Genomic DNA, 24,390 nt, shown 5'->3' with positions numbered 1-24,390 from the left:
CCCTTTCTCTCTCTCGCTCCCTCTCTCGCTCTCTCTCTCTCTCTCTCTCTCTCACACACACATACACACACACTGAGTGAGTTTATGTTCCTCCTCAGTAATCTGATACAGTGGCAGTGTAATTAAATAGCAGGGGCCTCAGGCTATGGAGAGAGGGATGGAAGCTAAGGGGAGAGATGAGGGAAGGAGAAAAGAGCGCACGGTGACAGAGTGAGCGAGACGAGGAGGGGGTGAAAAATACGTCACGCGTGTCTGTGAAAGCTTGACACCAACAGAGTGAGAAACGGTGTGGAATTCATCGCTCGCTCTAACAGCCACAAACACACACACACACACACACTGGTGTGAAGGGTTTGAGACAGAGTAATTGCATGAGCCCCCTGCCTGTCATATTTGGCATGTCTGTCAGACAGGTGGGTGCTGATAGTGTAGCTCTTCGTTGTGCTGCCCACATCTTTTATTCAGAGTGTTTTCTGGACCCTTCTGCCACCCTTACCCTACCACCCACACCGTCCAATCAATATATTATTAGCGGTCATTATGCCCACATGCATATTTATAGAGAGAGAGATTGGATAAAAGAGAAGAAAGATTGTTGAAATGAGTGTGTGTGTGTGTTTTAGTGGGAGTTGGAGTGGTTTGCTCAGCAGCGAGGTCAGCTAGCTGCTTATTAAGAAAACTGAAAAATGTTCTTACACTGTGCTTTTGTGTGCCATGTGCGTTCATATATGTAGGTGTGCCTCAGCCCAGGATTGAGTGGTATAAGGACACGGTGCCTCTTTCCAAACTGGCCAATCCTCGCTACAAGGTCAGCGCAGCAAACGGGCTGACTGTGCGCAGGGTGCAGCCGGGAGACGGAGGAATATTCCAGTGCTTTGCTCGCAACCCTGCTGGAGAGGCTCAAGCACAGACACAGCTCTTTGTCTCCAGTGAGTTTCTCTGATGCATACACACAAGAATGGAAGCATGAATAGACAAACCTACGTCAGCCTTGAATTTTGACTCTCTATTCACTCTTGTATCACTTCACTTCTGTACCAGCTTTTTCTTTTTTATTGTCACTTTCTTTGACTTTTTCTACCTCCACTACTAGCGCTGGAATTCAGCATTGTTTCGTTTCTAGATTATTTTTTGGGGGGAATCAATCGAGCTTCATGAAACTCAAGGTAAAATTGTTACCATTCTTGGGTTCCCCGAAAAGACAATAGACGATTGAGCCTTCCTTTTAGCCCCTCAGTTCATCCTCTGTCTGAAACAACCTGTTTTTGCTCTCTTCCCTTGCCAGCTTTCTTGTGATTGACTTGTAAACACAAGGTTTGAACACCATGTGGATGCGGCTGCTGTTCTCACAGCCAGAGCGGTGGGGCTAAGATTACCATACCAGGGATATGTTCTCTCACTGACATATCACAGGTCAAGACTAGAAACAAAATGCTGGAAACTAAGTATGCAAAGCAGTATGAATGCTGAGCTTTTAGCTCACAGGTTTGATATATTACAGTTTGTCCATATACAACTATGACAATAATATATATCAGAATAAATAAGGGAAAGCTTAATAGGTTTTGAATCCTGCAAACATCCAGAAACTGCCAGCTGTGTTATACACCTGAAATGCTGCCAACCTCTGTCTTTGGACCATATCTGTACAGATGATAACATGTACAGTTAATAACATGTATTTGACTAAAAGCATGTCCTGTGTGGGCGTGTTCTCTGTTTTGGTCAAATGACTAGCCAATAAGAGTCCGTAAATACTTAAAGGTATTGTTGTGATCCCACTATGTGAGGAAATTTGTGAACATAGTACGAATGAGATGACGTAGGATTTTCAATTTATACCACAGGTGTATCTAATAAAGTTCAAATCTTAGTGACCTTTAAGGTCAGAGGTCAAGTGAATCTACTAGGAGGCTGAGGGGAGCCGCCAGTATATATTTTTTTATTATCATTATTATTAATTTGATCCCTCTACTTTGACGTAATGGTTTTTAATATGTATCAGGCTAGAAAGTTACATTCGGTTTAGTGAGAATTATGCTATAATTAAAAGTCTCCATGGAGCCATCCACATTTATGCACAGACACGTAGTGAATAAAGCGTCCATTGATCAGAGAGGGTGCAGTTGTGCTCAGGTAAACACTTTCATCCTGTAGCTCAAGTCTTTCTATTTTCTCCTTATCCACAGTGTCCTCTAATGTTCATTGCTCTGCCTTCTGCTCTCTCGTGCTCCCTCCGTGTGTTTCAGGTGTGCCCCCCACATTTGCATCACCTCCCTCTGACCAAACAGTGACTGATGGCAACACAGCCTTGTTTACCTGCCAGACGAACGGAGCTCCAAAACCTGCTATTACCTGGAGGAAAGGTAGCAATGAAGCTCCAAGACTGAGACACCCCACACTGAGACACACACACGCACTGACATAATATATTTGTAATTAAAATGTGCTGACTTTCCTCCACCTCGAGGCTAATTTATTATTTTGTCCCTCCATAGGATCGCAGGTCTTAGCCAGCGGCTCTGTCCAGGTTCCCAGGTTCACGCTGTTGCAGTCAGGTGGTCTGCAGGTTCAGCCAGTCAGCTTCCAGGATTCAGGAGAATACACCTGCATCGCCTCCAACACGGAGGGAACCATCAACGCCACAGCTACGCTCACCGTGTGGAGTAAGACACATGCACGGACACACAAACAAATGCACATTAAATCGTTCAATATACATTTGCTAAACAGACAAAAACAGACATGGAACACTAGTTTATCCATACCTGTCCAATAGTATTAGTTCAGTTTAGTGAGCAGCTCAGTGATTGGTTATTGATGCAGTTGGCTGACTCAATGCTGAAGTAATCATTGGATTTGCCAAGCAAGAGGATGATTGATTAGCCAATAAACCAATTGCTTGGCTGATTTTTTTATCTTATTTTTTTTGCATACATATAAATATATGTTCTGGCAGCTTTAGATTAAACAGGGTTCAATTACACACACTGTCAGATCCTTACTTCAGTTGAGCTGTGATATAAATGTAAAACGTATACCCTTCAATTTATTGGAGACACGGTCACATCACAAGTGCATGGTGACTGAGTTAGGGACATAACAGATGCTCTCAACTCTGCATGTGCATTTGTTTTTACACCAGTGCCGCTTTTCTCTCTCTAAATCATATGCAACACCTGAGTGGAGCAAAGCACCAGTAATTTGATACTCAGCTGTTTTCCACAGTGTTATAATGTGCGTAGGTGTGGGTGCGTGCACGCTTGTGTGTTGTTTATCTTCTTGTAAACTAATTCATATCTCGTTACTGTTGAGGAACATTTAAATGTACACATTTTATACAGGGCCGTGCCTTGTAGTGTGATTCAACAGGTGTGTATTAATTGTATTTAATTTAAGCCTCAGAATGTATCCCACCTCTCTGCTCTTTCCAGATCGCACAGTCATTTCTGTGCCTCCAACAGACCAGCGTGTTATCAAAGGAACCACTGCTACTCTCAAGTGTGACGCTACACATGACCCCAGAATCAGTATCAGGTAACTGTTCCTCAGTGTTTACTACTGTATTTTTTGGGCCATAAAGTGCACCAGATTATAAGGCGCATTAAGCGAATCAAAACAGTCAGATAAGTCAAACTTAATCAACTTATTCTTCTTGCTGCTCTATTCCATATTAATGACTAACCTTGTATTGTGGATGGATTACCTCAGTTGTTCTCCTGACTGAAGTTTGGTCCATTTACAGCATCCTGCCATGCAGTTGCATCTGTCCCTAATCATCGGAAACCCTCGTGTTAACTTTTATCGAGTGGAAAAAAGTTAATCCTCCAGCTTCCCTGTGCTAATGTTATGCTAACATAGCTGTGTCACTAGCGATCACATAAGCAAACAGGTGCGATAGTATATACAAGGCTATCTAAATTCATAACCCTGCAAACGCCACTGCTGTTTAGTTTTTTTTTGTCTTCATTTAAGTTGAAAGTGATAGCAGAGCTGTACATTTACATTTTTTCAGAAATCTCTGGTCAGGTCAGAACATGCGATAATCATGTTTAGGTGGAAACTAGCAAGCTAATTTCCTGCTAACTTCGCAAGCCTCCTGGCTATGGTACCTGTAATGCTCCGACAATCCATCAAGTTAATCCATCAGGCTTCGTAGCTTACTAAAGGTGTACTAAAAAAACGTTCACCGATTTTTGAGCGCCATGTACCACATAAAATCGGTTCGAGGTCAGTAAGCACAACCAGATTCATACATAGAAGGCGCACCGGATTATAAACCGCACTGTCGATTTCTGAGAAAATTAAAGGATTTTAAGTGCGCCTTATAGTGCGAAAAAATGACAGTACATACATGAATACCAAGTCTGATTCTCTGCCGTGTTTGACAGTTTTGTAAACTATTGTGTTTGAGTTTTGAAGCACCCAAATTCTTCCTCTGTTGCAGCTATAAATGGGAGCGAAGCGGCATGCCGGTTCTTCCGACCAGTGGGGGGCGCGTGTCTGTACGGCAAGGCCTTCTCACTATTAGCCAGACATGGTCAGGTGATATCGGGGATTACACCTGCACTGTGACATCACAAGCTGGCAATGACTCCCGCCCTGCACGCCTGGAAGTCATGTGAGTTCAGGGAATAAATTCCTTCTGCAATATTTAACCCTCTTCTGTTTTAGGTCATTGTTTGACTTTTCCACCCTTAAGAATGGCCACAAATTTAGCCATTAACAGCAAAAACCTGCAAGGCCAAGTAAACAGCCTTGGGCTTTTTGAAAAACAGACACTTGGGGGAAGCTGAAATGCAATAGGTCTCCTAAAACTTATCATTAGTCTAGAGTAGGATTTTATTTTACTACGATATAAAATATAGACAGTTTTATTTCCACCTAATCTGCACATTAGAGGATAAAGAACAGCGTTATACCACTGAATAAGTAACACTTGACTACAACAACTCTACTAAATTGTATAAAACACAAAGGAAGCATAACAAGGCTGCATCCATTTGACTTGCTGGAGTAATCGAAGCATTCTGCAAATGTGCCATCCTTGAAAATCTTTAAACAAATAAAAGGCACTTGTTGGGTTTTTATAACAGATAGTGTAAGGTAAACCAATAAAATATACGTGAGCTACAGGCTACGGATTTTCCTCTTTGCATGCATTGTGTTGAGTTATATTAACAGGCTGCTTGCTTTAGTTTCATGTTTAATACACTGACAACAAAATAGCAATATTCTTCTCTTTTAACTCGGTTTGGAAAGTAAGCATTTCCCAAAGAATTGGGTTTCTTTATTAAATTCAGAAGCACATAATAAATATATTTTAACTTACCCTACACCTCAGGATAGTCTGATGATCTTTAATTTTCTGTGATAACTCTATTTGAGTAAACTGTGAGTAAATCATTATCTTCTGGCAGCAGCAGTTTCCTTCCTCAGGATTTGACGCAGCAACGATTTTGATGTAACAGTGTCTAAAAACCTGAGGGAGCAGTCTATCCATAGCGAGCAATCTGGTTGATTCAAATTACTGATGAGACTGACAGGACGTACGCCTTATGGTACAGCATTTTACAAAAAAGACTGACTATACAAGGTGCAATTTAGGCGACGCAGCAGATGGGTAATTTGGTACACTGCCAAACACAAAGAAATGATTGTTGTCAACTTGTTTCATGTCTAATAAGACAGTTGCTTGGGTCTAGTAATAGCCGTGTTCAGTGCAGGGTCAGAGCCTCTAAATCAAATACTCTGTACATGCCATTGAAAGTCTAAAGACACGACTAGTTGTTATTAGATACCCCTAAATGTTATGTAATGACTTTGTAATGACTTTATACATGCTGCACACTCACTGATAATACATCAGTGAGTGTGCAGCATGTATGGTATGCTGCACAGGTATGTTTGTGTACATACCTGTGCAGCATACCATACATCACTTTGTGTGTCTGGTATGCTCAGATTAAAACATATCACACACATGCATGCACACACACACACACACACACACACACACACACACACATATCATGTGTATCCCACGCTCCGACCCACTCAGCCTTATTACAGCCACTAAGAGAACAGGTAGTGGTATTTGTATATTAATAGGCACTTAAATAATACATTTCTAAAAGGCACTTATGATATATTAATATGATTGCCGGGTAGGAAAGAGAATGAACATGAGTCCACATCCTTCCAAATTATAGAGAGACAAGAGGTTATGCATGTCAGACGCAGAGGGAGGGAGCAGATCTGTGTTTATTGCTGTGCAAAAACATACTGGCCTGGATGGGATTTCTATACACCCATGTTTCTGAGCGTGGTGTATGCGTGCGCAGCTGCGTGTATCCACATGTGTGACTGACATTCTCGTTAGCTCAGTATCAATGGGTCACAGGGGCTAACAGACGCTGGCGGCTGAGGAGACAGACTAATTACCAGCGGGTTATTGGTTCAACTCCCGTAAGACCCATTCATGTGTCTGTGAGTGTGTGTCTGTGCCTATGTGTGTGTTTGTGATTTGTAAGGACGGTGTGAAGGTACTTGCTCTAATGTTCTCTAAGCTCATCCATTAATTAATATGATCGTGTCAGCTCGGAGAAGAAAACATCATTCTCATTTCCCCTTGCTCCCTCCTATTCATTGGTGTCCTTCCTATTTCTTGGTGTGCTCCTCCTCTTCCTCTCACAACATTACAGTATGTCTTATTCCTCTTCCACATCTCCTCTAGTTCCCTTTGTTTCTGTGCTTAAATGTTAAACTGCAAAGTTGCTCATAAGGGAAAAAGGAAGCAAGGCAAATGTTTTCAAACCCTGTTATCTGATGCCCTTAATAGGAGCTTGCAGGCTGTCGAAGCAGAGCTCTTGGACAACATATCTTTGAAAGCTATGTTGTCCATAGCTTAGAAATAATTAATAAGCTTATGAATATGAGATACAGCTAGTCTATACACAGGGGACGCTCTCTTTTATTATAGTTTCAGTGTAAATATATTTATTTTGTTCTTTTATGTTGTCTCAATATTTCTACCAGCACCTGCAGCCTTCATATGTAGTGATACTAGGATTTGCTGTTCTCTCCTTTTCCTCCTTCAAGCCCACAGTCTACAAAAAGAGTTACGATACGCTAAGATTGGTGTAATCAAATATGTGGATTTCTATGTTGCTTTCATGAAAATACCTGTATTGCTTTCTTTGTTATTAACAGGGCAGGGATGAGAAAATGTGTGGAAAATGTGTTTTTTAATAGATGTGATGAGACGCAGTGATGCAGTGCACGTACAGAGTAAATATATGCAAGGCAGCGCCATATTTGAAAGATTTCACCCACTGGAACTGATCCTGGCTCAGACCCAAGATCTAGCCTGGGTGTCAGTGCTAGCAGTATTGCACCTCACATATTTAATAGAATAACAGAACACAGGAAACCAAATATCTGTCTACTGAACAGTCTGCATATTGTCACAGACGCGTTTATGAGATGCAAATGATACATAAGCAATCAGGACACATTTTGTCAAGATGTGGATATTAAGGAAAAGTGTGACAGTCTGAAAAAAAGCATGTATTCCCTTCTTTGCAAAAGTTAAATAAGTAAATTCAGTCCCCGTCTTGGGTCTTGGTGGCAAATTTGAAGCAACAATAAATATTTCGGGACCCTAGCTTAGAAGAAAGACCTGAAATAGGAGAAAATTCTATTATGTCCTAATTTTACCAGCAGATCCAAAGTTCAGTATAAAGCTCTTTGAAGCTGTGTCTCATTTGCCTAAGATGTAAAAATAGTGTAATAAGTGTATAAGCAGTAAGGGTTGGTTCAAATGAGTGTATGGTTAAGCAAAAGAATATAGAGGGGGGGCTTATTTTAGTTGCTTTGATCTGCGTACAGTTGCTGCTTCCTATGGAAGCAGCTTTGCAACCCACTTTCACCCCAGAGCCACCATTCATGCTGTGTCTAACTTAGGCCCTAGTCACACAGGCCTAGAGACTGGATGGTTGCATAAACCTAAAAGATTCATTTCAAATCGCAATACAAGCCACTTCACGGTGCTTTATATTGTAAGGTAAAGACCCTAAAATAATATGGAGATTGTGATTGCCTTGGTCGCTAGCAGACCGAGGTGATTGCCTGTGGTTTGCATGTAAGACACTGGCTTGACTCCAGGCAATTGCCATTTACTCTCCCAAGTACGGCAACTGGAAATGGAGACCAGGTTGTTCAACCAGCACATTTTAACTTTGACTTTGAAGGTGAACATGCTGTTTCATGACCACTTAGTAAGTAGTTGGTGGGTGCTGGCAGACACGTCAGCATCTTCCATGCAAACTACTGGCAACTGCAGCAACCTGCTAGCGACCAAAGCAGTTCCATGGAGATATTTGGTTCAGCATTGTGCGCAGTTTTACAACTAATTTCATGCTGGTAACTTCCAGCAACCACTTGGCAATCAGTTGCAGAATGGACTCTTTTCCATAACAACCAGTGGTTTCTAGGAAGTCACTGACCAGTCTCTAGGCCTGTATTGATGAGGCTTTAACATTTGATTTCAAAGTGACTTTTAGCAACCACTTGGAACGGTTTGGGGAATACAGGTTTTTCCCTAGTGTCCAGTGGTTGCCATATGGTCACTGACAAGTCTCTAGGCCTGTGTGACTGAGGGTGTAATCACTTCATATCTGTTACTGTTGACGTGAGCTCTGTTTAACGCTCTGGGTTTGCTGATGTTTCTCCCTCAGGCTTCCCACATATACACGAGGAAAGGTCCCAAAACAGAGCCATACTGTCATATATAAATTACTGCTGAGGGAAATAACAATTTTCCTTGAACTAAAGTGGCTCTGCTTGAAATGGAGTTGCAGGTTTATTTATAGACTGGGAGCAATGGCTTTTTGAAATCTACCTGGCAATTGCTTGCAGCCAGGAAACAGTCTAGCCAAATGTCTGGATTCACACTGAAGTTACTGTAATTCTGAGGTTCTAAATTTTCATGTTCCCGTGCATTTGTCTTGATACAATAGAGCCAAAATATCAAACAAGCATGGATGCCTCATATGGGCCAAAACCATGAGTTAAGTCTTTGGTTCTGTCTAATGAATGATTTTATAAATACTTCATATTTATAGCTTTCATTGTCTAGTTTAAGCTTGATGTAACCTTGTTAATATTTACAATCAGCTTTATATGTGCAGATACAGTAACTTTACCTTTGCTACCTTTGATAAAGCCTAACTATTTCCTTGTCTTCATTCTTTATGTTAAGTTTAGCCTCAGATTGAATTGATAGACAGATGAAATTGAAACAGTTTCTGATGTTATTTTTTATTTATTTTTTTGTCTGTATATTCAGTGAGCTTCCACATTCTCCTCGCTCCCTGACGGCTCGCCTCAATGATTCGGACTCCCGCTCCGTTCTCCTGTCCTGGCTACGCCCTTTCGACGGGAACTCCCCTCTTCTGTACTACGTGCTGGAGCTCTCAGAGAACAGTATGTATGTGTATGTCCGTCCCTGGGCATACTTTATAGTTCCTGAACGGCGAACATCTGTTCACTCGCTGTCTACCAAGCACTGACGTGCACTCATTTACAAGAGACTGGCATATGGAGAATGGTGTTGCTGCGTAAGCGTACATGCAGATCCACTATAAACAAACTCTTATTTTCCCTGCCTCCTTTAGCCTCTCTCTCCCACTCTCTCGCTCTCTCTCTCTCCCTCTCTCTCTCTCACACCCACTCTCCAGTACAGATGTTGTAACAGCAGGCTGGCTCTCTATCAAATTATAGAGAGATAGGGAAGAGGTGTTGAGGAATAGACTGACAGGAGAAACAAAGTGGAGGGAGATTGGCTGTTGAGCCGCTCACTCCTGATGTAGGCTAAGGGGATCGGGCAGTGAATGTAACATAGGCAGCCAAGCACTTGGCACATGACTCTAAAAGCTGAACTGATCCTTATTCTGATCATTTTTGTAGCGGCACCACCAATGTGACTTAAAGCTTTGTGCTGTCACCATTAACCAGCTGCTCTACTGCATCTATAAAAACAGAAGCGTTGCCATGGGAGCGAAGAAGAAAAGTTTGGAAAATAAGAGGGAGCGATAAAGAGAAAGATGAGGAATGGAGAGAACCTGAACGTCTGGTCGATTTTAGTGACGGATGAATCCAGACAGTGAGGAATGGATTAGAGTTTTCTGCACACTGATTATCCACTCTCTCTGTTATATATTAGATTTTTTTTGTTGTTGTTGTATTGTAGTAAATGGGCCACTGTAACTACAATGTGTTTTCATGTCAGACAATGGCTCTAATACCCTGGGCGTGCTTAAAATGGCACATGCACGCTATCAGTCTCGCTTGCACAGATACATGTGGCTGGGGTGATAATAGAGATAATAGTGCATCTGTCTGTGGTATCTTCAGCAGGAAGACTGAGAGATAAGCTGGCAACAATATGAAGCAGCATCTGCGCTTTTTTATTAATCCTTCTCTTCCTTTCCTTCTTGTTGCATCATATGCTACTTCTCTCCTTTATAATTCTCTCCAGCTTACCCCCTGTTTCCTTTACCTTACCTCTTATCTGTTTCTCCCCTCTTTCCATTTGATTTATAGCTCCTGAATGTCCCTGTGTCTCTGTTTGTCCTGCCTGCGCCAGATATTATCGGCCTTTAATCTCTGTGTCTTGTGTCTAGACTCGCCATGGAAGGTCTACCTATCAGAGGTTGATCCTGCAGTGACCAAGGTATCAGTGGGCGGGCTCACACCTGCCAGAACCTACCAGTTTAGACTCTGTGCTGTCAATCAAGTGGGCAGGGGTCAGTACAGCGCCGAGACGCAGAGGTAAGAGCGACTAATGTACATTTAGAGACAGAGCGAGGTGTCCGAGTAACACACTTACTACTCCCGGCTTTATTAAACATGCGTTACATACGTTGTGACCCCAAACAAGTATTTCACCGATGTTTTCTAAAAAGCACAAGACCATTTTTTGTGCAGAACATGCAATTATTTGTGTAAAAAAATATCATTTCATGTCTGTGTAATAGACACTGATCACGCTACTTTACAAAAGCTGAGAATGAATAAAATGCAACCTTTCAAAAGACATAGTGCCTGCATCCCCACGGTCTAGTTTGTGTATCTAAGAATTTGTGAGTTACATTGTGGGTGAACATGAGTGGGAACATGGGACTCGAAATGAGGATGAAACAGGGATAACAAGGCGTGGATGAAGAGAGCATCCCTTTTTGTTTAGAATCCATTTTCTTTGCAATGAGCAATTTATATTCATCACATTCATGCTGTAGATATCCAAGTTTGTGTGTAGTTGTGTGTGTGTTTGTGTGTCTTCATCACTTTCTATTGCACATATTGAACTAAGGGGTAAAATGATTAAATAAGCTGCTATTTGTATGTGTGTGCATGAAAGGTGTGATTTAGAATGAAAAACAAATAGAGGGCTGCGCAGATTTATGGTGTTTGCTTGTGCACGCATGTGTGTGTCTGTGTGTGTTTGCATGTTTATCCCAAGGGAAAACGCTAATGGGGGTAATTATGATGCCTTAGCACTGGTGCACTGTATACAGTGAAACAGGGTTAGTGGAGGTGTGGCAGGCCTCTTAAGGATTTTGCCTCTAACTGCGCAGATATACCAAGTCTCTAAGTCATGCACATAATACAACAGATGCAATGCTGCATTATGAAGTAGGCAAACACATACGCATGCAAACATGGTTTTGTCTTACTGAAGAGACTGACCACAGACAGATGCCAGTTGTTGTTCTGCCAAATACACTCGGCAGTCACAGCAGCTATGAGCGCTGCCATCGCACATCCACAAACCTCAGACAAGTCTGCTTTCACTTTGCCTCTTTTCAGCTCGATGTTCTTCTCTTATCTCTGCTCCTCTTCCAATCTTGTCTTCCTGTGGTTTCCTTTTTTTCAAACTCTTGCTCAGTAAATTCTCCTGTTGTGCTTGTTTGTCATTACTCGTCTTCTTCCTGTTTCTCTCTTCCTTCTTTTCTCCTTTCTGCTTCCTAGTCTTTAGTCCAGAGTTGGTTGTTAGAGGGTCCGGTCAATAGATTGGAGTCTCCCTAAGTGAAATTCTGGCATTAAGACAAGTTATCTCTGCTCAGTGTATCAGAGCAGATGGCTACGTCTCGTCCTCGTTGTTCATCTCATACGTACACACACACTTTCCTTTTCATCTGCTTGACTCACTGGTTCACTGGGATAAGACGCACACAGTCAGAGATGCCAAGGTGTGTGCTGCACATAACACACAGTTAGGCATAGCACAATGTCCTGCAGGAGCACTGAGCACCCAAGGAGAAGCATGACAAAGAGCAGTAATGTGGACAGAGTGAGCGACAAAGATCGGGGAAAGAAATCGTTCGTAATATCGATGACAGAAAAGCCCTAATTAAAATTTGAACTTCAAGCTGCTTCTGCCGTCTCTCATTTTGTTTGCGTCTTTTTGATTACAGTCTTTATCAAAACAGCATCAAGTCGTAAATATTTTTTCTTTCTTTCTCTCAGTCTTGCCTCCTCATTACATTGCTTTTCTTTTCTTTTTAATCTCCCTTATCAAGAGTACTGTAGCGACGGGGTGTAGTGTGAGAGAAACTAAAAGTATAGGAATGAAGCTGATCAAAGCTGAAAAACATTACCTCTGAATGAAAAATACTCTTGAAGATTCCTAATTATGCAATCTGGAGTGTAACACATGCGCAGACTTATTCATGCATGACCTGCACTCACATCATTACCATCTTTAAAGAGGAAGCATTAGCAGAGGAAAGACAGATTATACATAAATGCCTGGAACTCCAGGCATCATCAGCACTTTAAAGCATCTTATTTCAGTTCATTTTGCCTTCACTCCTTTTTTTTAGTCAGAACCAAAAGACATCAGACTTGGATGTGTGATAAAATGCTTTCTTCTGTCCCATTCTTGTTTGTCACGCATGCTTATGCTTTTGGAGCTTCAGGAAGAAATGAAGACATATAGATCGACATTTTAACTTATTGTATGGAAGACAGCAGAAATGGTTCAGGCTTTTTCTTCAGGCAAATCTATGTAACAGGAAAATGTAACAGGAATGCACTAAAGGCTGAAGAAGGTTTAACGTGGGCTGGTAACAGTGATCTCAGTTTAATGTGGTTGATATCTGATTTCAATCAGCCTCAACCACTTAACAATTGGTGCACTTTTATCACTATTTCTTCTCATAGCTTGCAAGACTGTTGTTGTGACCATTCTTAGACATGTGCTTGCAAACATCTTTCCAGAAACAGGTAAAAACCAAAATCCAGGTTAAATCTGAATTGAAATACCTTAAAATAACAAATGTCCTGTCATATACCCTTTTAAAAAAATCCCAAATAGCAAAGTAAAGTGTAACATCAGAGGCTGATTGAATATGCAAGATCAATATGGTAGATGTAAAAAAACAAAATAAAACGCTGTATTATATATAAATTCTAACAGCCAGTGCAAGGCGAATAGAAACTGAAGCACAGTAGGAGATAAAGTTCTTTGGTTTTATCTAAGAGAACTGCTTTAGTATTTGGATGTCTGTCTTGAACTTCACTAAACACTAAAAACTGTTTCTTTTTTTTTTTACTCTTTGTTAGAATAACTGCATAATTAACCTTGAACATAAGAGATCAGCCTTTATTTCCATAGAGCTTAATAGGTCAGTATTGCTGCTGTGGCCTTCAGATGGTGTGAGTTTTGTGACTGCTAACAAGAGGTTAAAATGAAAAAGTGAGGACCACAAAGTGCTAAAAGCAGCTATTAACAGTTACAGGAGTATTTGATGTTTTATGCTTTCATTTCTTTATCTTCAGCTTGACCTTCAGATATATTTATAATGCTTTTCCCCCCCCATGATTGATGTTAGACACACACTTTAGACATTGCGGACTCTATCATGCTGGCTTTGACCATCATTTTGCACCTAAAACTATCCTAGTAGGTAATGATAGTTCATGAGCATCTGCAAAGTAATGAGGCTGAACTGCTCAGTATGACATGTCACATAACTTAGGGTTGCACGAAAAAGTAATTAATGATTAAGTAATGAGCAATGAATGAGGAGTTAGTAGTCTGTACCACTTAGCGGCTGGATCAGAGTCAATCAGGAGGAGCCACTCATGGAGAAAATCTTTTCCTCGGTGTCACAGAGCTAAATTATGAACTAATTATTCATTAATAAAGTGTCTCCTCTGTTCACTGGTGTTTTATCATAATGTTCTAAACTGTACATTCTTCAGTTCGGAATTACGGGAGAATTGCTCGTTAATATTCCTTTAATTATCAAATCATTAGTGAATCATTTCTCAGAACTACTCCGCGTGTTTATGTGTTTCTGCAACTTTCACTTCTGGCCTGGCCTGAATATTTGTTTACAAGAACCTGAGGCTAAAACGTTTTTTAGCATCACGGGGCGACAAATCCATAAAACTCTTTCAGCATATTCTAATTAAAGCCATCTGGGAGGGAGTCGGACTCTCGCTCGTCCTCTGGGCCCCTCTGTTTTCAGGCTTCAAGAGAATCCAGCCCGTGATGAGAAACTTTGGCCAGTGGCGTTTTTTTAGTTAGTTGAGCACAAAGTGAGGATGAGCGTTAACGTTAAAGCGGCGTATGACTGAATGCTGTCACTAACTGCCCGAAGAAGGCAGCGTTAAATAATCCTTTGGCTTTTGATCCAGTCAGTAGTCTACCTCCCCACATCCTGTTGTCTTTTTAATATTCTTGCATATATTTTTTAAAACAGTTTGTCTTTTAAGGTCTGCTCTGCACCATTGAAAGAGCATCTGCTGCCACATTAGATTTATTTTGAAGCATTATTGCTGGTATAGAGTAAAAATGGTGCCATTGATCAGAACATAATATGAAATGACAAGCATAAAACACATATGCAGTAGCAAATGTGAGCCGTAGCTGGCGTTGATTCATTGTGAGAATACGCAGAAGTATCTCTGTTTCCCTGACTGAGTCTCTTTAGTGCATCACCCTTCGCCATTTTTAACCTCCAGCAATGCAGCACAACATTTAAAGGAGACAAGAATTAAAGTGTCAAACAAGACAAAAATAAGCTAATCTATTCAGCAGCTTTGCACCCAGTCGTGTGATACCTGGTTTCTCTCTTTGGATTTCCGCTGCTCTCTGTTTAATAGCACTCCTTTTCACTCCTGGCCGATCAAGTTGGAATGGGGCCACGCTCAACATCCCAGTAACACCATTAAATTTAAGCGCGAGCATGTATTTAAAGAGAAAGCCAGCAGGCATTAAACTGTGGAGAATGACACAGATAGAAACTTTTCCTAATTCCCACTGCAAAGGGACTCTCAAAATGCCCCCCGTCACTCTCTCTCCTCCTCCTCCTTCACTCACACATTTCCTCCAGAAGATGTCCTCTCCCCCCCCCCCCACACACACACACACACACACACACACACACACTTTTTTCATAGCAACGAGGGACACGGAAACTGTGTCACACTGTGTTAAGTTTGGGATTTCATTTGTTCGCTTGCAGCGCATATATGCATGAGTGTTTCATAGATGTGTTGTTGTGCATGAGCGCGTTGGATGGGGGTAACAAGCAGTAATGTATACTGCATTTAATCTCCTGTGTGAGGTTGATGTCCTCACGATGAACCCGCTCCGTGAAATATTTACTTTTAATGGCTGGACGGGAATTAAGGCAGTTCACGGGAAGTTTCTGCCATCGAGGGAAAGTGTGTCAGTGTGCGTTTGTGTGTTTTATCTGCAATCAAACAGTGATTGAGTGGCTCTGTTCAGTACAGTACGGGTGTGCGGCTTGTTTGTATAGCGTGAGTTCATGGATGTGTATTAATGTGCACCATCAATTTCAGTCAAAAGCTGTGGCGTAGTTGTGGATTATATATATTCTCCATTTCCAGACAGCTACCCTAATGCCCATCTCATTCACACAAGGCCCATTAGCCTATAAGAGTGTGTGTGTGTGTGTGTGTGTGTGTGTGTGTGTGTGTGTGTGTGTGTGTGTGTGTGTGTGTGTGTGTGTGTGTGTGTGTGTGTGTGAAGGTGTATGTCCCTACAGCACCTGGTGTCTGACAGTGCCTAACCTAATGGAAGTAAAGCACAGCTGTAAAACCACTGGCCTGTGCTATATATCCGCCTGTGCAAGTCTCTAGCTAACAGCTTTCACACCCCTGCTTTCACACAAACACACACGCTTATAGATGTGAACACACATTTATCGACGCATACTGATTCACAGACACACAAATACAGACAGCCATACCACAGCTAATGGTTTGATAGCTTATAGAGAATCATTCAGAGTGAGATTGTGGGGCACGGAGGGGAAAGGGAGGAAGGGGGAGGCTGGAGGGGGATGGTAATGTAAATCTCCAGACATAATCCACGGAAGGGGAAAAGACCATCGGATGTAGCAGTCTGTCTTAAGCTGGGAGAAATTTGTTTGGAGTGTTTGTATGTGCGTGTGTGAACACATATGGCTCTGATTATGTTTGCTGAGCTGCTTACTGTAAAGCCAGAGGCTGACCAGCTCAGCCCTGTGTGCTTTACCAGCCGCGAGAGAGCCGGGAGCTTTAATCACAGGGGTGGGGTGGGGGTGATTGGAGAGTAGAAGAGGGAAGGAGATGAGTAAAAGATAGAAGTACAGAATAATTGAGGCCAAAGGACATGATGGATGAAAGGTGAGAGTTTGCAGATGGGAAGAAAAAAACAGAGAAGTAGTTCAAAATGTCAAAGTAAAGATGGGAAAAAGGTTTGGAGAGACAGAAAAGGGCAAAGGGAGAGAGGGATCACAGTGGCTCGCTGGAAATAAAAAGACAAGCTCTTTGCTCATTCTCTAGTAATAGTGATTTAAGTATCTTTTGCTGTCACACTGTGTAGCTCGTCTGCTCGGGGGATTGTGGTTGGGTTGAGGGTGAAATAGACGCTATCCAGACAAGAGCGTTTGAATACAAATTCAACTAAAGTAGGAAGATCTGAAAGTTAAAATGGGAGGAATAAAACAGAATATAAACAACCGGACTGCAGGACGCAGGCAGAAAATGCATGTTTGTTTCTTTAAGTTGCCAAACAAAAACAAAACAAAAAACACGACAGCAACTCAACTTGTATGGAGTTCATGAAAACTGTGTTTTAAGCACCCAGTCTCAGCTCAATCATTCCCAGGAGAAATCCTCTGGTGCGCTGGAAGTGATGCGTTAAGCGTTCCCAGCAGCAGCAGCAGCGCTGGCTGTTTTTAAATGAACAATATAGCAAGAGATGAAAAACAAATGTATTAAAGGAAATTGGAAGATACACCAGGAGACAAGCAATGAGAAAGCTGAGTGCAGAATTCAATAAGAATTCATCAGAGCTGCTTAAACTGCGAGATGATTTTCTGGAATAAGTTGCAGCTCCGTCCCGTGTATCTCCACTGACAAACACCGTCACTGATTTGGAGGCACACTGACCCCCTCGACTATAAAAGATGAAGATATTTAGGAAACAGTGTTGCTAAAAAAAAAAAAATATTTTTAGCCTGCTCGCCTAATAAAGTGTTCCTCTGCAGACGGTATGATAAGTGATTGCTTGGACGCCCCGTGATAACGATAAACGCTGCGCCTACACTTCTACGGCGACACTGATATTCTCATTACGCGATGTCTAATAAACTCGATTCATAATAATTTTTCTGTGTCCCTCTCTCTCTTTCTCTCTGTCTGTGTGCGTTAGGCTCATGCTAAGAGAGGAGGCACCCAGCGCTCCTCCGAAAAATATTGTGGCCAGTGGGCGCACAAACCAGTCCATAATGGTCCAGTGGCAGCCTCCACCAGAGCCCCAGCTTAATGGCGTCCTCAGAGGATATGTACTCAGGTAAACACACACAGAAACATGCGTGTGTTTGGGTGTTGTTGTGCTGTGTAGGGATAGTGAAAGTAACAGAAAGAACTGGTACACTGCACATGTGACTTAGCGAGTGGGCCCGTACATTTGTTCCCTTCTTGGGTGCAGCAGAAAGTGTCACTGGGATTTCTGCAAAACTTGGTGGTCCTGTGAGTTTGGTGCAGTTTGTGCATGAACTGCCGACTCGTTAGGGCTCCTCTCTGTCAGAACTTGCATTATTTGTGCTGCTAAATAATCCTTGTTTCCTACCAGCTTCATTTAAAAGAAAATAAACTTTGTAAAAGCACAGATTTTAGGGATTCTCTGTACTTTGTTTTTACTTGCATCTTACTCAGCATCTTGTTTTTGTTTATTTATCTTTGCAAGTAAAGGAGAAAGACATTTAATTTCCATGAACACACAAGGAGAGACGTAAACCCCCGACTTTAAGATATTTTTATCTCATCTAGCTGAAGGACCGATGATGGCAAAGTGTCCGTTTGTCCATAATTTAATTGCTGCTCCTCCTACAGTATTGGTCAGGATTTCATCAAACATACACGTTTAATGGGGGTTTCACTCAAACTGTGTTCAAAAGTTCAAGGTCACATTTTTCATTTTATACTCCTCCTGGAGATTTTAGTGAAAATTTGCACACAATGATCGCTTAATGAGTCATCAACAAAACTGTGCTCAAGGTCAAGGTCACATTTGTCGTTGTACAGAACATAATTGTAGTCCGGATGAGCTGCTGCGTCACAAACATTCTGGTTACATTGTGTTCTAGATGAGGCCTTTTTTATCTCTCTCAGAAGAGGACAACAGTGGTTGCTGTAGTATAAGGTCATAAAAACTTTAACATAAAAATGTAAAGTTTTTTCATAGCATGTTCATGATTGACTGTTTTTGCTTATTCACAATACGACAGCTCTCTTTCGCCCAAATAACGGCTGCTTCATGTTTCTTACTGATAATAAGCAAAATAATGCTGAACAAGTTGAATAGTTTATATATAAACCCCAGAAAATTCTTTGCTAAACTTTTGTTCAACTGGTTTCACCTTAACATTGAGGATTTTCTAAGTGGTGTTCAGCGCAGAGCCAAATGGGTGGAACTTGACCTCATCCAGCTCCATCCTTCTGTACCTACATGCACCACCGTCCTCATTAATGCAAGTCTGGACCTACTCAGGCTCCACTCACTGGCTATTAGCATTAATGCAAGCCCTTTGTCACACAGTACTTTAACCTAATGGAGAAAAGCTGTTGACATATTAAGGTCGGTCACTTCCATGGGACTGTAGACGCTGGCATGGCTAAGGTGACTTTTTTTCTAGTATTTTTCACAATACCACCAAATTGCACCCTGCTGAACACACTCTGTGAGCATGTTTGGCTCATAGCAGAGGGGGTTCGTTTAGAGCTCTGCGCCTGAAAGCTTTGGGTGAAGTCAGGTGAAGTGGGAAAGTCAGGTTATTCTGCAGCTTTCAATTTCACTTGGAGCTGGACAAAATCAGTCAGGTACCTCTTTTCTATTAGATTTCTGCCACTAGTTAATCATTAGTGATACTTGTAGATTTATAGTGTGTTGTGCTTAAGTCAAGAACTAATACCTATTCCTTTCTGTCATTGTTTGTTTGTGTGAGTGTGTCTGATAGACAGACACAGGAGAGTTGTCTTTACAGACACACCTGCCACCCTTGGTCCTCCATCCCTCCTTTTTGATGTTTACCCAAAGTGTGATACAAAGTGTGTGTGTAATCAAGCCGTCATCAGCTGCCTAAAACAAATTTGCATGTAATTGCAGTAGAAGTTATCTAGTCTTTATCCTCCTTCACTGTGTTATCTGCATCCACTTCAGAAAATCAGTAGAAAATGGAATCGCACACGTACGTTCCCACTATATAATTTCCACTTTATAGGACAGAGCTCCCACCTCCTTCCCTCCCATTTGGATCTCCTTCCTCCTTGTTGTGTCAGCTGGCAGATCCTCACTCTCTTTCTCCTTGTTTCCAACATCATTCCCTCCCCCTCCTTCTCCTCCTCCTTCTCTCCCAGTGTGAGTGTCATTGTATCAGGTGGAGAGAGAGGGTCTATCTCCTCTCCACTGCAAAGATCCCCCGTCGGCCTCCAGCGCCCCCTCACTTTGTGTCTGTGTATTTGTGTATATGAGCATGTTACGTGTGTGTATACAGCATGTATTTGTGACAGAGCGCTGACTCAGGCGGTGAATCGTAGGAATATCCTGTTACAGTGAATAGGCTTCATATTAAAACGCTGACATGGGGATTATTACTCCATTCAGCTCCATCAGATATGTACAGTACCAAAGTGGTATTACACCTCCCTGTCTGGTTGGGTCATATATCCTTTTAAGTGGACGTTTATATCACATATACTAAAGGAAAGGCCTTGGAGGTGCACTATTCAGGGATGTCTACCCAACATTGGAGATTTTTAATCTTTAAGAAGCTGTAGAAGGACTTCACATTAACAGAAAATTCTTAATCATACTTTACATTTAAATGTACACTAAATAGCTTATTTCCATTTATTTGAACATGCGTATCAGAAAGTCCAGTATTAGAGATGGAAAATAACCAGATACCCCATGATACATGTTACAGTATCCCACTACTTAAATCATGATACAACATTATTGAAATTTGAAACTTAACATTTATTGCACTTAATAATAATCAGTTTTCCAACTGCAAATAATATCCCCACAGTTAAAAATGATCTCATGTTTTACCAAATGAAATAAAGTTCCCTCACTTCATTTGTTTTTTTGTTGTTTTATAAATTTTGGTTACAAAATGTGATTCGGAAGCAAACCAACGCTGTCATTAAAACATGTCTTAAATGTTCAGATAAGATGTCTGCAGTCAGTATGTGGCTGAATGGGGTCAAGGTGGAAATTGCATGCCATCTCTTTGTGATAATACGGTGATTAACTGTATACGTCAGCAGAAACTCTAAAATCTGTTGCTGTCTACATGCACAAAAATTCACATAAACTAGGAGGCTTTCTTTGTATAGGAGTATAATCAGAAGACAACCAGTCGAGTTCAGTCTCCTATTGCAAATCATGCCACAGATGAGTTACGCTAACTCATCAAACGCAATCAAAAGTTGTCTCTGCCTCTATCTGCATGCAGAAACTACCCGAACGTGAAAAGGAGTCAGTGCAGTGACTGGATAACCATGATCTTCTGTGGTTTGGGTTTTTTTCCTAAGTCATACGGAAGTTGCTGTCCTGCTTTTACTCTAGCGTGACGCAGCTATATTGGGTTGAGCTGGTTTGGGAGGTAGCTAACTGTGACCAGTGTTTGTTGGTTTTCCCTGGATGGTAAACCTTTGAGATTTCTTGAAAATATTTCATTATATCATAAATAAGTAATAATGTAAAATATTAATGTGAAGTATTATCTGGTTGAAGATTATGTTTTTTGTTCTACATTTGATGTTTTTACATTAATCTATTGCATACTTTACTCCCTATGTGGTCACACTTACTGGGACAGGAATGTACTGTATAGCCTTTTTGTGTGAGTTTGACTCATACCATTTACTTTACTTTCCTAACTTGTTTTTCTGCAAAACAACATATTGAAATGTGTGCGTGCGTCTGTGTGTGTATATGTGTAGGTACCGTCTGGCAGGGCTGCCGGGAGACTACCAGGAGAAGAACATCAGCAGCCCAGAGACCAACTACTGTCTGCTGAAAGATCTGATCATCTGGACGCAGTACCAGATCCAGGTGGCCGCCTACACAGGAGCAGGCCTGGGTGTCTACAGCAGTCCTGTCACTGAGTACACACTGCAGGGAGGTAAGTATGCACACACTTTTATTTCTCAAAGCAAATATACCAAGTCGTTCTGAGAGGTTTTTAATCACTGCTCCATATGCACGCTGCTAAATATAAAATACTGTGACACTGTTGAGTTAGTAACCCAAGAAGAACTCTTCCTTGGTCCGTGAATCTTTAAATACGGGCCGGAAAAGACTTCACATCAGAGCAATCACACATTATGAGCGTTGACTTATGAGCAGACTTTATGTATTATGTAATACAGGGGACAACGAGGGATTCACATGTTCACTTTCTATGTGAATTAAATGCAACGCCTGCAAATGAAGTGTTAAGGAAGCTATTCCTGAGAGACTGACTGTTGAAACTTGACATGCAAACATGAGCATTATCTGACCAAAGCTGAATAAATCATGCATTGTAATATGGCATTAAACAAACAACATATTAGCATATAAACAGTATCCAAAATACAACAGAGTGAATCCAACGAAGCCTTAAATGTTCAGTTTGTTTTCACAATAACACAACTATAGAGATAAAAAAGGACTATAGTTTTATAGCTAAGCTGACAGTAAAGGTCCATTTGTATTTTTCAGTTTCCCTTGTACTGTGGCAGTGAGTATATATACTTACATCCTCATCTGTTTAATGTTTTTGGGTGGGGATCAGACGACTGAGATCAGTTACCAGCACCCGCAACGAGGTTTCTCCATAACCTGACAAGCTTCACTCTCACTTAGAGGGGTGTCGTTTGATGTGGTTCAGACTTGTTGTGCCTGAGGCATTTCCTCGCAGGCATACCAGCTTCACTCGACTGGGAGGAGACCCTAGGGGCGACCCAGGACATGCTGGATGGACTACATCTCCCATCTGGCCAACAAGCACATTGAGATGAACTGGGGGGAATTCATGGGGAAAGAGTTTCTGTATTGCTCTATAAATATAAAACATGGCATATAATACATTTAATAAATATGGCTGGAAAGAGCAACACGCTTTGAAGTCTCTCAACATAAATAAAGGAAGAGTATGAAATGAGGAAGAATGTAAGTGAAGACTGTAAAGTGAGATGAGAGGAAGTGGTTGTCGGGGTAAATCTCCTTTAAACGCGTGTTCGTCTTTTCCTGGCTTTTATTTCAACAGTATATTATCTGTATTAAACATGGGCCAAACACACACACACACATGCACGCTCGCACATAAAACTCAGAGTCATTATTACAAGAGTTCGGGACAGGTTTATAGACTCAGGAAAGGGAGTTAGGCTCATTAATTATTCTAATGTGGTTTAATGGGAGTGGCTGCGATGGATTCGACATTTTCTCTCTCTCAGTGTCTCTGAAAAGATGAAGCTAAACTCTGTGTTAGACTCTGATAACATTGCTCTTCTCCCGCTCTCTCACAAGCAGCCTTACACGCATACTAAGATTCACCCAAAGGGAAGAGTTTAGTGTTTTATCTGAAGCTGTGAGCTGCAAGGGGTTAGAAGCCAGTCCCCAGGAGCACAATCAGCATGGCAGGGAGGGAGAGAGCATCTTTAACATCAATTAATCTTTTGTCTCCCTCAAACTTTTCTCATTCTTTGTTCCCCCTCTTGCAACATCACCAGCAACACCATTTTTCACTAGTTTTTGTTTTGGTCTCTTTCCACCCACTTTGTGTTTGTGTGTGTGTGCAAGCGCGCGTGCGCGTGGGTGCGCGTGTTTCATCTGGCCACTTCAGCTCAAATGTAAAATGTAAAGGGCATTCCCATCATGCAACAGTACATTATCACTCTGTGGCTCTCTAGCATCAGCATAAACCCCTTACTGTGTAATCACCATAACATGTGCCCACAGACACTCGCACACACATCTGCACTCAGTAACAGGCGCGCACGCTCGCAAGCACACAAATCTCACTGTCACCCCTTTTTCTCTCTGTTCCTGGCTTTGATGTTTATTCACTCTGCTCCCCACCCTCCATCTAAATGACCAACTGTTTTAATAGAGTTCACATAACATAGATAAATAAATAAATAAATAAAGATCTACGTGCAGAGAACCATTCACACACGGACACAAAAGAAAGGGGAAAGAAGAAAAAATAAACAGCACAGGCGGTGTTGGGTGATGCAAAATGCATTCAGCTTGTGAGAACCAAACATGTTCGACGCTTGTTTGCAGTATTTACCTCCTGCCAGCCTTCTTTTTTCCATCTTGAACAAATAAGCTACATTTCATATGAAAAACTGCTGCTGTATACACAGTATTTTCCACAGCTTCTATCTTATCGCGTTGCACTCTTTATTCTCCGACTCACTCTTAGGCGGCTGATGAATGCCTCGACCGAGCTCGTGCGTGTTTCAGATTCTGTCATTTGAGATCGTCACCATCTTGCTTTCATTTGAATGCAGAGAACATTTTTAAACTTGTATTCAAACTTAAACACAGATGGATCAAATTTATTTAACATTGTCAGCAACATGGATGGTTGCAGGCTTTTTTTTCTGCTCTTTAAGAGATAAATAATACATAGTAATGTGACAAATAAATGCTATAAATACTTCATGGATGAACGCATATGTATACGTAAGATAAATGTGAGCTCGAGTGATTTAACACCCGTCACTGCTGCTTCTTTTTGCTGAACACAGTGCTGGTGCAGAGCCTTTTAAGACCTAGTCCTCATTTCGACAGGTTCAGAT

At 41.5% G+C, this 24,390-nt stretch overlaps 1 protein-coding gene across 3 annotated transcripts in view; it reads left to right on the top strand.

Moving 5' to 3' along the window:
* LOC120728643 (protein sidekick-1-like) overlaps positions 1-24,390 on the top strand; it is a 282,587-nt gene that overhangs the window by 197,036 nt on the left and 61,161 nt on the right. For all 3 annotated transcript variants that reach the window (XM_040023681.1, XM_040023682.1, XM_040023680.1), the window contains 9 exons: positions 735-929; positions 2,250-2,366; positions 2,499-2,666; positions 3,435-3,537; positions 4,448-4,621; positions 9,350-9,486; positions 10,686-10,833; positions 17,738-17,878; positions 21,538-21,719. In XM_040023681.1, coding sequence (XP_039879615.1) covers positions 735-929; positions 2,250-2,366; positions 2,499-2,666; positions 3,435-3,537; positions 4,448-4,621; positions 9,350-9,486; positions 10,686-10,833; positions 17,738-17,878; positions 21,538-21,719 — 1,365 coding nt within the window. The remainder of the gene's footprint in view (positions 1-734; positions 930-2,249; positions 2,367-2,498; positions 2,667-3,434; positions 3,538-4,447; positions 4,622-9,349; positions 9,487-10,685; positions 10,834-17,737; positions 17,879-21,537; positions 21,720-24,390) is intronic.

This window comes from Simochromis diagramma, unplaced genomic scaffold (assembly GCF_900408965.1).
Source record: "Simochromis diagramma unplaced genomic scaffold, fSimDia1.1 OVJJ01000302.1, whole genome shotgun sequence".
NCBI lineage: Eukaryota > Metazoa > Chordata > Actinopteri > Cichliformes > Cichlidae > Simochromis > Simochromis diagramma.
Note: the sequence above shows the minus strand (reverse complement) of the source record. Positions and strands in the feature narration are given on the sequence as shown.